The sequence below is a fragment of the Rana temporaria genome, chromosome 2, assembly GCF_905171775.1.
Source record: "Rana temporaria chromosome 2, aRanTem1.1, whole genome shotgun sequence".
NCBI classification, from domain to species: domain Eukaryota; kingdom Metazoa; phylum Chordata; class Amphibia; order Anura; family Ranidae; genus Rana; species Rana temporaria.
In genome coordinates, this window is record NC_053490.1 from 121,910,781 (window position 1) to 121,923,858 (window position 13,078).

General features: G+C 42.6%; 1 protein-coding gene across 2 annotated transcripts in view; it reads left to right on the forward strand.

The window, feature by feature from the left end:
* B4GALNT1 (beta-1,4-N-acetyl-galactosaminyltransferase 1) overlaps positions 1-12,194 on the forward strand; it is a 234,513-nt gene extending 222,319 nt beyond the window's left edge. For both annotated transcript variants that reach the window (XM_040340886.1, XM_040340887.1), the window contains one exon: positions 11,059-12,194. In XM_040340886.1, the coding sequence (XP_040196820.1) occupies positions 11,059-11,264 (206 nt within the window). In that variant the 3' untranslated portion in view covers positions 11,265-12,194. The remainder of the gene's footprint in view (positions 1-11,058) is intronic.
* The last annotated feature ends 884 nt before the right edge of the window (positions 12,195-13,078 follow it).

A 13,078-nucleotide genomic window follows, 5' to 3' on the forward strand; every position in this document is an offset into this window, starting at 1 on the left:
GTAACTCTGGAAGAGCTGCAGAGATCCACAGCTCAGGTGGGAGAATCTGTCCTCAGGACAACTATTAGTCGTGCTCTCCACAAATGTGGCCTTTATGGAAGAGTGGTAAGAAGAAAGCCATTGTTGAATGAAAGCCATAAGAAGTCTCGGACACAACAAACATGTGGAAGAAAGTGCGCTGGTTAGATGAGACCAAAATTGAACTTTATGGCCTAAAAGCAAGAAGCTACATCTACACTAAAACTACACATTACCCTGAACAAGCCATCCCCACTGTGAAAAATGGTGGTGGCATCATGTTGTTGAGATGCTTTTCTTATGCAGGGACAGGGAAGCTGGCCAGAGTTTATGGGAATGGTTGGAGCCAAATACAGCACAATCTTAGAAGAAAACCTTTTATGCCGCATACACACAATCATTTTTCGGCATGAAAAAAACGTTTTTCAAAAACGTCATTTAAAATGATCGTGTGTGGGCTACACATCATTTTTCAGGTTCTGAAAAACGAAAAAAAAAAAATTCGAACATGCTGCATTTTTTAACATCGTTTTAAACGATGTCGTTTTTCGGGTTGTAAAAAATGATCGTGTGTGGGCTAAAACTACGTAAAAAACCCACACATGCTCAGAAGCAAGTTATGAGACGGGAGCGCTCGTTCTGGTAAAACTACCGTTCATAATGGAGTAATCACGCTGTAACAGACAGAAAAGTGCAAATCGTCTTTTACTAACACGGAAAGCAGCCCAAAGGCGAATGGAACTTACCCTCTATAGCAGTGTTTCTCAACTCCAGTCCTCGGGGCGCACCAACAGGTCATGTTTTCAGGATTTCCCTCAGATCAAACTGCTGTGGTAATTACTAAGGCAGTGAAACTGATAAAATCACCTGTGCACAATAATGGAAAGCCTGAAAACAAGACCTGTTGGTGCGCCCCGAGGACTGGAGTTGAGAAACACTGCTCTATAGTGCCGTCGTACGTGTTGTGGGCAACGTCGTTTTAATGATGAAGTTGAGAAAACTTCGTTTTTTGGACATGCTGAAAAACTAAGTTTTTTTTTTTTCATGCTGAAAAATGATCGTGTGTACGCGGCGTTAGAGTCTGCAAGAGACTTGAGACTGGAGCAGAGGTTCACCTTCCAGCAGGAAAACGACCCTAAACATACAGCCAGAGCTAGAATGGAATGGTTTAGATCAAAGCATATTCATGTGTTAGAATGGTCCAGTCAAAGTCCAGACCTAAATCCAATTGAGAATCTGTGTAAAGAAAATTTGCTGTTCAGACGCTCTCCATCCAATCTGACAGCTTGAGCTATCTTCAAAGAAGAATGGGCAAACATTTCACTCTCTAGATGTGCAAAGCTGGCAGAGACATCCCCAAAAAGACTTGTAGCTGTAATTGCAGCGAAAGGTGGTTCTAGAAATTATTCAGGGGGGCTGAATATAAATGCACACCACACTTTTCACATATTTATTTGTAAAAAAAAAAAATTGAAAACCATTTATCATTTTCCTTCTACTTCACACTTATTTGCCACTTTGTGTTGGTCTATCATATATAATTCCAATAAAATACATTTATGTTTTTGGTTGTAACATGGCAAAATGTGGAAAATTTCAAGGGCTATGAATACTTTTTTCAAGGCACTGTACAATGAGTGCCTCCTTGTTACATACTTTAACCAGTAATTCATGCGTATGCATTGGGAAATATTCTATGCCAATGTGAAGGTGCTGCAGTAGATCTAGACCAGTTAAAAAATCACAAGCTTAACATGTTAATGTCATTTCAAAAAGTGCTTTCAATCTTTATAAAGATTGATGCTCCCATAAAGGTCCTTGTTAGGGGACTCCTGGTATGAAATTATCAACTTTATCTCAGTTCCACTCCTTCACTGTCACATGGGGGTTGAGTTACTAAAACTGGAGAGTGCAAAACCTGATGCAACTCTGCATAGAAATCAGCTTCAAGGTTTTTGTTTTTTTGTCAAAGCTTCATTGAACAAGTTGAAGTAAACAGCCGATTGGCTATTATGCACAGCTGCATCACATTTTGCACTCTCCACTTATGGTAAATGCCACTGTGTTTTGGTGGTGACGATAAATGGACTGTCAGTTTTGTTTTTACATTTTTATTTACAGTAAGATTTTTTTTTCTTTTTTTGGGGGGGGGGGGGGGCTTTGATGAGATATCAGAGGTCTAAACAGACCCCAATATCTCTTTTTTTGAGACAGAGAAAGGGACTGAAGATAGTCCCTTCCGCTGTATTACTTTACTTGAAAGAATGAGAATTGTATAGAGATTCCATTCATTCAGAAAATGACAAAGTGATACATTGTAACACTCGCGGTTATAATATATCAGTAGTCAGTGTCAGTGGGCACACAGCAGTGATCGCTGCATGTGCCCTCTCTTTTACTGGGGGATCTTAGTAAACACATGTTTGATAAACCCCCCCAAGCCCCTACTTCACCCCCACCTGCACCACTCCCCCCCCCGATCTCCAAGCTCCATGGATCGGGGGTGGGGGGCAGTTAGGGGGTGATCTAACATCTGGTCCCCCCCAGGTCCCATGCAGCACCTGAAGCTGACGGGAGTGGAAGAGGAGGGATTTTGGCTAATGATGGTGGCTGTGGGAGCGAGTTTGCAGGGGGGGGGTCAGATCGGGTGGAGGGGGGGTAATTAATGCTGGGTGGTTGAAGGGTTTAGGTGAAGAGAGTGGGGGGCAGTTTCAGATTGAAGAGTGTGGCAGGGGTATAGAGGCTGGGGACAGGGAGGCAGTCACATTAGGGGTTAATAACTAATCAGTGAGATTGGTGGGACTACCGGAAAAATGTGAAGGGACTAATCCAACACAGTTCCTGGAAAATTGGTTCTCAAAGTTATTCGGAAGAGAAGCTTTTTCGCCACAGTTCTCTATAGAAAGGGCGCATAGAGTTCCTGCTAAACCCCCCCCCCCCCCCCCCCCACCAGGAGGGAGACCACAATCAATTTTGATGAAACTCTTGAACTTCAAGGACAAAGTAATGCTACTCAGAAAAAGTAGAGAGATGGGGAGTGTTACATGGGAAGGATCGAAGGTTTCACTATACCCAGACTTTTCACCCCTCCTACAGAAGCGGAGGGCTAGCTTTATTGAAGTTAAACATAGAATGCAAAAGTTTAATTTAACATACGCCGAGTGCGAGTGGCCGCACTGGATAGGATCTTCTTTTTTGAATCTGCAGAGGATGCGATGAGATGGTTGGAGGATAAGAAGGACCAATTAGTACCAAAATTACGGGATATGTAGTTTTAGAGAAGTAGAAATAGGGAATTCAAGGAATAATAATAAGCACTTTAGAAGGGATGGATAATGGGAGACACATGTAGTTTAAGGGGTTGGTTAGAACGAGAAGGGAAGTGTAATGCGTTGAGATTGGGAGGGAGGGGGTGTTGGGGCGGGGAGGGGAGGGTGAGTGTGGATGAACCGATCACAAAAAAGGCCCATAGGGATTACCTAGGGGGGAGGAGGGAGGGAAAGGGAGAAGGGAGGGAGAGTAGAAGGAGGGGGGAACACTTTAATGTGATACACTTTGGGAAACGGAAAGATTCGATTACACAGGGGAGAGAATATGCACATATACAAATGCTACAAATGACACAAATTACAGTAAAGGGGAAACTAACACAGATAATATATTTAAAAAGAATAAGCACAGATGTTACAGAGTATAGAGATGGACACAAGTACACTAAACAGTAGTAATAGGAAAATTTAAAGTTTGGTGTGATAACAAATTTTTGTTTTTGATACATGTTTTTTGGGGGGTCATGGATGGTACTTGGGTGCTCTAATAGAATGTCTAAGGACATAAATTAATCAACGCAGAAAGCAGAATAGAACGCTAAAAATAGAGTCTAAGAAGCTATGTATATAAAATAATGGATTTTTTTCTATAGGTAGGCAGGTAGAAACTATCCTATCCTGGAATGTCAGGGGTTTGCATGACTCCAGAAAAAGGACTGCTTTATTTTCTTTTTTTGCACAACAATAACCCACCGTTATATGTTTACAGGAATCTCATCTTACGGATGATACTGCTCGATTGTTATATATGTCTAAATACCCTGTGCAGTATCATTCGTTTCACACTAGATACTCCAGGGGGGTTAGTATATTGTTTTCTAGAACCACTGCATTTATTGAGCAGGATGTGCTTGTAGATTCTGAGGGTAGGTTTATTTTCCTAAAGGGGAAATGGGATTCCCATATATGTGTTATTGCTAATATATATATATATATACCGCCACCCTTTACGTTGATAGTATTGCAATGTCTGGCTAGGTTCCTGCTTAAACATCCCCAGCTCCCCGTATATGTTCTGGGGGACTTTAATAGTGCAATGGATATCTCTTTGGACATACATAAAAAAAATTCTTCTTAGGGCCCAAGGGTATATACCCCGCTAGCTAGATTTGTGACTGAGTTGGGACTGATAGATTTGTGGAGATGCAAATTTCCTTCTCAGGCCCAGTTTTCTTGCCATTCCCTGACCCATTCCATGCTGTCTCGCATAGATTTTGCTTTGGGCAATGACCTAACGCTCCCCTTGGACCCAGTGGTGACATACTTGGCTAGGGGTCTATCTGACCACTCCCCGCTGCAACTTTCCTTGGATCTCCATACAATATGTCTCCCTATGCATTGGAAGATGAACCCTTTATGGCTTCAATTATTCACTGATGTAGAGAGCATGCGGATGCAGATCCAATATTTTTTGGATGATAATAAATTGTCAGCTGCGCCTGGAGTTGTATGGGACACGCTAAAAGCCTTTATTAGGGGGATGTGTATAAAAGAAATTAGTTATATTAAAACGAGAAATAGACAGTGGGCCAGGGATGCTGAGAGGGTGGTGGAGAAAGCAGAGGAGAGCTACTTATTGGACCCCACTCCCGAACGGGGGAGGAAGTGGATAGACGCACAAACTATATCGCACTATTCATCTGCAGCAAGCTGATAATAAAATATTTTTTACTTCCCAAAATTATTTTGAGGAGGGGGAAAAAACTGGCCATATGCTGGCAATGATAGCTAGGTCGCAGCAGCCATCTCAAGTGGTCCATAGTATCACGACATCAACGCAAGTGACCGTCACAGATACGCCTTCTATACTGAAGGAATTTTATTCCTTCTATAAAGACCTATACTCCTCTAAGGTGACATACCCAGTAGAGGATTTGACATGCTTTCTGGAGTCTATCACACTTCCCCAACTTGAGGAGACGGATAGGGAGCATCTTAATGCACCTCTCACTCTTGAAGAACTCCAGACAGCGTTGGCCACTTTTCCAAACTCAAAAGCCCCGGGTAGTGATGGAATACCAATTGAATTTTATAAAAAGTTTGGGGGAGTGCTCCTACCGGAGCTACTCCATATGCTTAAAAATGCATTTGACTCAGACTCCTTGCCTGGATCTATGTACGAAGCTGTAGTGGTAGTAATATTGAAACCAGGGCAGGAACCGAATAATCCAGATTCTTATAGACCTATTTCATTGCTGAATACGGACTTAAAACTTCTTACCAAGGTAATTGCTACACGACTTTCGGCGGTGGTAACAACATTAGTTCACCCGGACCAGTCCGGCTTCATACCAAATAGATCCACGGCAAATAATCTGAGACGACTCTTTCTTAATATGCAGATCCCCACTGACAATCAGGGTAATAGAGCTATACTCTCATTAGGTGCCGCTAAGGCTTTCGATAGCGTGGAATGGGAATACCTGTGGAAAGTATTGGAGAAGTTTAACTTGGGTGAGGGAATAATTTCTTGGATTAAACTATTGTATAAAACACCAAAGGCGTGCATGCGGATAAACAACACCCTCTCACCTTCATTTGAGTTATATAGGGGAACGAGACAGGGTTGTCCCCTCTCTCCCCTTCTTTTTGCCCTGGCCATAGAGCCTCTGGCGGCGGCTATAAGGGGGACCCCAAATATACAAGGTTTTAGGCGGGGAGTATTAGAAGACAAACTGGCACTATATGCAGATGATGCATTGCTGTTTTTGGGGGACACAAATGGGTCTCTGGTTCACCTTATGGAACTGGTTCATACCTTTGGAATATTTTCCGGGTTTACAATTAATTGGGATAAATCTACTCTCCTCCCACTGGATCCACTTCAGGGAACATTGCCGCAGAGTGCGGACTAGATTAAAGTGGTGGACAAATTTAAATACTTAGGTATTATGGTCCATCCCAATTTAGAACAATATAGTAAGTTGAATGTGGAACCGATCCTAAAAAATTTTCAAGAAAAAACAACTAGTTGGATCAAGCTGCCGCTGTCTGTGGTTGGACGCTTTAACTTGATCAAGATGATCTGGAACCCCCAACTACTTTATGTGCTCCATAATGCTCCCATCTGGATCCCTATGTATGTATTTAAAAGATGTAACACCATATACCGGGCATTAATATGGAGGAAACAAGTCCCTAGAATTAAACTGGAAACTCTACAGGAGATGAAGGACTTGGGAGGGCTAGCGGTACCGAACCCATTCTTTTATTTCTTGGCTGCACAGCTACAACATTTGACAGGATGGTTATATCCAGAGTACTTAGACCCTATTAGAAATATAGTAAGTACCCAGGTAATAGGGAATAACCTGGTGGAATGTATAGAGGCGGGGGAACTGGGTGCTAGGAACCAGTGCCCTACCATTATACTTATAGATAAGGTATGGAACAAAATTATACAGCATTTGCAATACACTGGATACACTAAATGGTCACATATATGGAAGAACAGTAACTATTTAGAACTTAATAAGCTAAAAAACTTTTTCAATTGGGAAATACGGGGGATAAGGTATATCTCACAACTATACTGTGAAGGTATATTTAGGGACTTTCAATCCCTGCGTGCGGAATTTGAGCTGCCAAACACGTCTTTCTTTCAATATTTACAATTACGACATGCTATCTCGGCGCAGGCCAAAATCTCCATATGGGAGCCCACCAGACCGGTAGTACTTATGAAACTAACTATGGCTTCCTCTAGGAAAGGACAAATTTCGTCTGTGTATGGCTCTTTACTTGATCACGTCTCTGGGGCAATGACCTTGAGATGTAGAGATGGTTGGGGAGACGATATAGGACAACTCTCCGATGAGGAGTGGAAAGTAATATTGGGTAACGTTCTCAAGGTATCATTGTCATCAACTCAGAAGCTTACACAGCTTTTTATTATTCATCGTACATATCGTACACCGGAAAATCTGTATAAATGGCATAGAAGAGATGACCCATTCTGCCCCCGCTGTTTGGTGGATAATGGGACACTTGTTCACATGCTGTGGAGGTGCCCAAAGCTACAGCGCTATTGGGCAGCGGTAGTGACCACTATAAAAAGCATATGGAACCTTCAATTGCCTACTGATCCGAAAATTTGTCTGTTGGGGTGGTTAGATGAAGAGCGGTACGGGTCATGTACCTCTACCGCTATCATAAGGGTTTTATTTCTCGCTAGGAAACTCATTGCTAGAAGGTGGCTGTCTGTAGCAGCCCCCACACACATAGAATGGATCACGGCGGTAAATGACTCTCTTGTTAGGGAACAACTTGCGTATAAGCATCGGGGTAATCCAGGGAAGTTTGAGAACATATGGGAGCCCTGGTTAGGTACTCAAGGACTGGCACCACTACGGCTTGTACAAAGCGGGATCTATGGAGATAGAGCCGCAGTGACTACTCTACCTAGCTAGATGGCAATAGGTAAAAGAGAAAGGGATAGCTAATAATGTCCTTAAAAAGACTATCAAGAGAGATAGGGTGTATGGTGGTGGACCCCTAAAGAGATAACAGTAACAATATAATAGTAATGCCCCTGGATAGATTGAATTTATGACACATAGAGTAGAAGAATATAAATATGGTGTAATGTTTTTCTTCTGTTTTCCTGATATCTGAAATAAGTTTTGTAATATATTGGGAAGGGTTTTTGGAGGGGGGAGGGGGGAAAAAGGGGGTGGGGGGTAAAGGGTAGAAAAATGTTTGTGTATGTCTTTTTATATGTATGTCTTGAAAAATTTTCAATAAAAAAGTATCTGATAAAAAAAAAAAAAAAAGAAACTAATCAGTGGGTTGTAATCCGCTGATCAGAGTTATAAAATTGTTCAGCAGAGTCTTCTGAACAATTCTGGTATAAGCTTATCACCGTAATGACTTGGCCACCTGTGGGCACTTTTGTAGGTGCATATGGACTTGGCAGTGAAAGGGTTAAAGTAGTAGTAAACTTAAGAAATAAAAAAAATGCTGACGGGAAGGTCTCTTCTCTCATAAATCTCCCCCCTGCCTGTCAGTTCATAATGTGATCTGAGCTGCACATGAGCAGCTCAGATCACATTTATTGCCCTCTCTGCATGCAGCAGCGATGTGACTCCCACTTGCATGCGTGGGGGTGATGTCATCGCTGCCCGAGCCTTTCAAGCGGCCGAAAATTCTGAACCTGGGTGGAAGACCGGGCGAAGATGGAAGCGCCAGGGAGCGTTGACAGCAATGCGCTGGAGGGCCCCAGTCTGCAGGGAATTCTGTCATAATGTACTAGTATGCAGTGCATACTAGTATATTTTGACCTAAACTCTCGGGGGACCTATTTTTTAGCTTACTAGTCTGACTTTACTACGGATTTAAAGTGGTAGTAAAGGATAAGTTCACCTTTTTATGCTGGGTTCCCACCTATGCGAATTGGATGCGGCTTCCCCACATCCAATTCGCATAGCAGGAGATTGTGACCGGCTCTCTATGGAGCCAGTTCGCATATTTCCGTTGCGGCTGCAGAGCGGCTTGCACAGGAATGCTGTGCGTCTTTGGCTTGGTTTTAGAGCCGAATTCAGACAATAATTGGGCCCTGATCCGTAGCCTTATCTATTGGAGGTGTGAACCCAGCCTCAAGAAAAAATTATGAATGCACATATTTTTGCAGAAAAAAATGTACATTTATTATTTTTTCCTGCAGAAGCCTGGAAAGCATTGCCCCTGTGATCAGTGGATTGGGGGTGCAATGTCAGGCTTCTGCAGACAAGCCCTGCAGCTTTTTGTCTGTACCTCCAATACGGGCTGACTGTTAACAAGCTGCAGGGCTTGTGAATGTAGTATGAGAGCGCTCATCAGTGCCCTCACAGTCCATTCAGAACTACAAACCGTCATCCGTGGTGGCTGACAGTTCATTCCCAGGAAACTGTGAATGAATGATGGGGCTGTGTGGATGGAGCCCTGCAACAGCCACACTGTTTTTGGATGAAGACAGTGGGTGCAGAGAGAAGATCCCCTACCTGCTGTCACACTCGAGCAAGAAAGGTGAACTTGGCCTTTAAACCCAAAAGCAAAAATTTATTAAATTGCAGCTTACCATTTCTTCGATGTTTTGACTGCATTATTTTTACTTAGCTTTCTTTTTGTTATTTTCAGCTGGTGATTACTGCAGGAAGTCTGTTGTGTTTCAACAGAACAAGCTTTCCTTTAAATGTAGCTCTTACATTGTTGACAATGGTTCACACTGGGGCAACACAACTTCCAGCACGACTTTACAAGGCAACTTGGAGGCAACTTCATCGCTACTTGGAGCGACTTACAACGTGACTTCAAGTCGACTCCAGGACAGGCGACTTTGCCAGTGGCCAATAACATAATAATCTGCTCTGTGGGAGGGAGGGGTTTGCCTTTCGAAAAACTATTTTCACTTCCTGGAAAGTTGCTTCAGTTAAGACAGGGGATCCAACTTGGAGGTGACTCCCATTGAAATCAATGGGTACAGGTCGCCTAGAAGTCGCCTTGAAGAAGTACAAGAACTTTTTCTGAAGTCGGAGCGACTTCAGTAGTGTACATTAAGATGGCTCTCATTCACTTCCATGTAATTTGTCAAGTCGCGCGACTTGGGGCGACACAAGTTGCCCCCCAGGTCACGGTAGTGTGAACCGGCTCTTACAATGATCAGCTTTTATTTATGTAAAACCTTTATCCCAGGTCTTTGCCTTCAATTTGTTAGTGTATCTAAAAGTGCTAGTACATCTAAAAAACCCTTTTCCCAAAATGGCAATGCTGCTGTCCAAAAGTTCCGCTATGCTCCTTCATCCAGAATGGAGGCACTTTAGTACAGGAGGTGTGTTACTTGCCAGATCACCAGGTGAAAACTACAGAGGGGTAAAGTCTAAAAAAAATGAAAATAATGCGGCCACCACATCTACTGACTGGTAAGCTGCAATATATTACATGTTGGGTTTATTAGGGTTTATTAGTGCTTTATATGTAAATAGATCTGCACTTAGTGTTCCCTTAGTTCTCTTATAAAGTCTCACAAATGCCTGATGATCCTGCCAGTAAAGTCCACCTTGTATAGCTTCCTGGCATGAGGAGACAATTCTGCTGCACTGATCCTCAATTCAGAGCAGTGTTGTCACCCACATATAGGCCATATGCCTGCCTGCATTAAAATGTGATGAGGAGACATTGCAAAGGGTTTGGCACTGCTGATTCAAAAGCCTGTAGGCTGTCAGTTTTTAGTTGTCCACACCTAGCCCTGCCCATTGCTTTCTGGATTGACAGCACTGGGACCAGTTTAGACACATGGGGGAGATTTACTGAGCCCCCTTCCATACGGACGCTTCCACTTGCTCAGCAGGTCATCACACCACCGAATCCGGGGGAAAACAGGTTCTGTGTGCTCCACTGTGGAAAGTGGGAGGGAACGGAACCTCCTGTCTGTTTTCATCTGATCCTATCCGACCCATTCCGCCAAATGGATGTAAAATAGAAACACTATCCATCTGGATTTTGCGGGAAGGATTGGAATGGATAGCGGCGGATGTGCACCAGTTTTAGTAAATCTCTCTGACAGGAACTTTTTGACGTCATTTAACAATACTGTAAAGGAAATTAGTCCCCCAAAACAATGTATTTATCTATCAATCGTTTGTTTCTGTTAGTCATCCTGCCTATCTAGTGAATTAATTATTTTAGTAACTCTGTTAAGAGAAAAGTATATTTATGTCTGTTTTATTTTATGCAGAATTCTTTGTAGACGGACTTGGAGAATTACACGTAGGGTCGTGCGATGACGTCATTGTAGACCATGCTTCAAAAATCCACCTTCCATGGTCTCAAACACAATCAGATAAGGAATATTTGAATTTCCGTTATCCTAAAACTACGAAAAGTATCCAACATGAGTTGTATTACTTTAAAAATCGCTTCAAGTGCATGACTGGAAACTGAAAGAGAGATCCAAGTGTTGTCCAATGAACAAAAACAAGAAAATGATTTGGAAGGAATTCTTTTTTTTTTTATGGACTTGGATGGGGAGAAAACATCTGGTCCTAAAATTACAATTGGAGGCGCTGCTTTCAAAATCATTCGCCCTGACTGTAGATTTTGTCACTACAGTCACATCTGTTATGGGGTAAAAAACGAGGAAGAGGAATAATATTCTGCAAAGATTACGCAATGACACTTTTTTTTACAGACCAGCCAAATTACACTGTAGCCTACAGCGTATCCTTGGCTGTATACCTCTTAGAAGCAGTGATAGAAAACTCCTTGGATAATACCATCTCAAGGTTTTTTTAAACCAACGCCTTCATTGCTTTTTGGAAGTGGAATGACAGATTCAATGACATTTGACCGCTAAATATGCTGCTAAATACATCAACAGGTGGATCACTGAATAAGAAATCAATGTGAAACATAACCTGCCTTGTCAGGGTACTTCTAAACAGTACACCACCTGCATGGAGTGTGTATGCTTCTGTTTCTTTTTGGAGTATATCTTAGGACAACATAAAAAAAAATCTGTACGCCTCAGCAATACATGCACATTTCCCCATGTTATGTCCGTTAAAACATGCTGCATGTACGGAACAATGCCCGTGATATTTCAAAAATCCAGTGAGCTCCTAATCCTGTTTGGATTGACTGAAAATGACTTCCTGCGTTTAGCTATTGCCGCAGGGATACTACTTGGTTTAATGAAGAGGCAAAAGCATAGGAAAATCTTTGATCTCTTTGGCAAGAACTCTTTTACATAAACAAAGGGAATTTGTTTTTTGTTTTGTTTTTTCTCAGTGCCCAAGTCAGGGAGAGTCGTATCGAGGCCAATGGTACAGCAATCCCAGCATAACAAGCAGATTTTTCATTATTTATTGTACATCTAAAGACGGAAGCCTCGTACACACAACCGTTTTTCCTGGCAGGAAAACTGGCAGGAGAGCTTTTGGCCGGGAAAACTGGACGTGTGTATGCTTCCTCACAGTTTTCCCGTCAGGAAAATATCCGGGAATCCCGGCAGGAAAATAGAGAACCTGTTCTCTATTTTCCCGTCCGAATTCCCGGTGTTTTTTTCCCGCCAGATCTACTATTTACCTATGGGAAACACTGTGAGGCAGTGCCAATGGAGCATACACAAAGCCGGGATTCCTGGCCAAAGCTCCATGGCAGTTTTCCTGCCGGGTTCTTGGCTTTGCCCTCGGTGTGTAAAGGGCTTTACTCGATTTAGAGACAGTCTAATTGCAAGTTTATAAGAAGAAATTGCAGCCTCAAGTCCTATAGGTAGGTTAGTACAACAACTTCAGATATGCTTTTCTGTTTGGTGCAAATTGATGTTTGGTTCCTGTACAGAAGTTGTGGTTGGGGCAATAGACTGTATGCTCTAGCAAGATACAAGAGTGAAGCCCTGTACACATGCGCCAGAATCTTGTCAGAAAAAAAAAGGTTTTCCTGACGAGATTCTTGGCAAGAATCTCTTGCCGCCCGAGTGTACAAACACTACTCTCAAAAGAAACGCGGTTCTTTTGAAAGGCAAGAACGCAGTGACGTTATCGTGTACGATGAGCATGCGCTCGTCACATTCAATGTTGTCGCCGCCATCTTGCTGCACCCAACCTATGCCTAGTCATTTCAAGCATGCGCGGGTTTCCGCGGCGACGGGTAAGTATACACACTCTCGGGTTTCTCGGCAGGAAAACTGCAGAGAATCTCATGACGAGAAAATAGAGAACATGTTCTCTACTTTTCTCGTCTAGATTCTGGGCAGT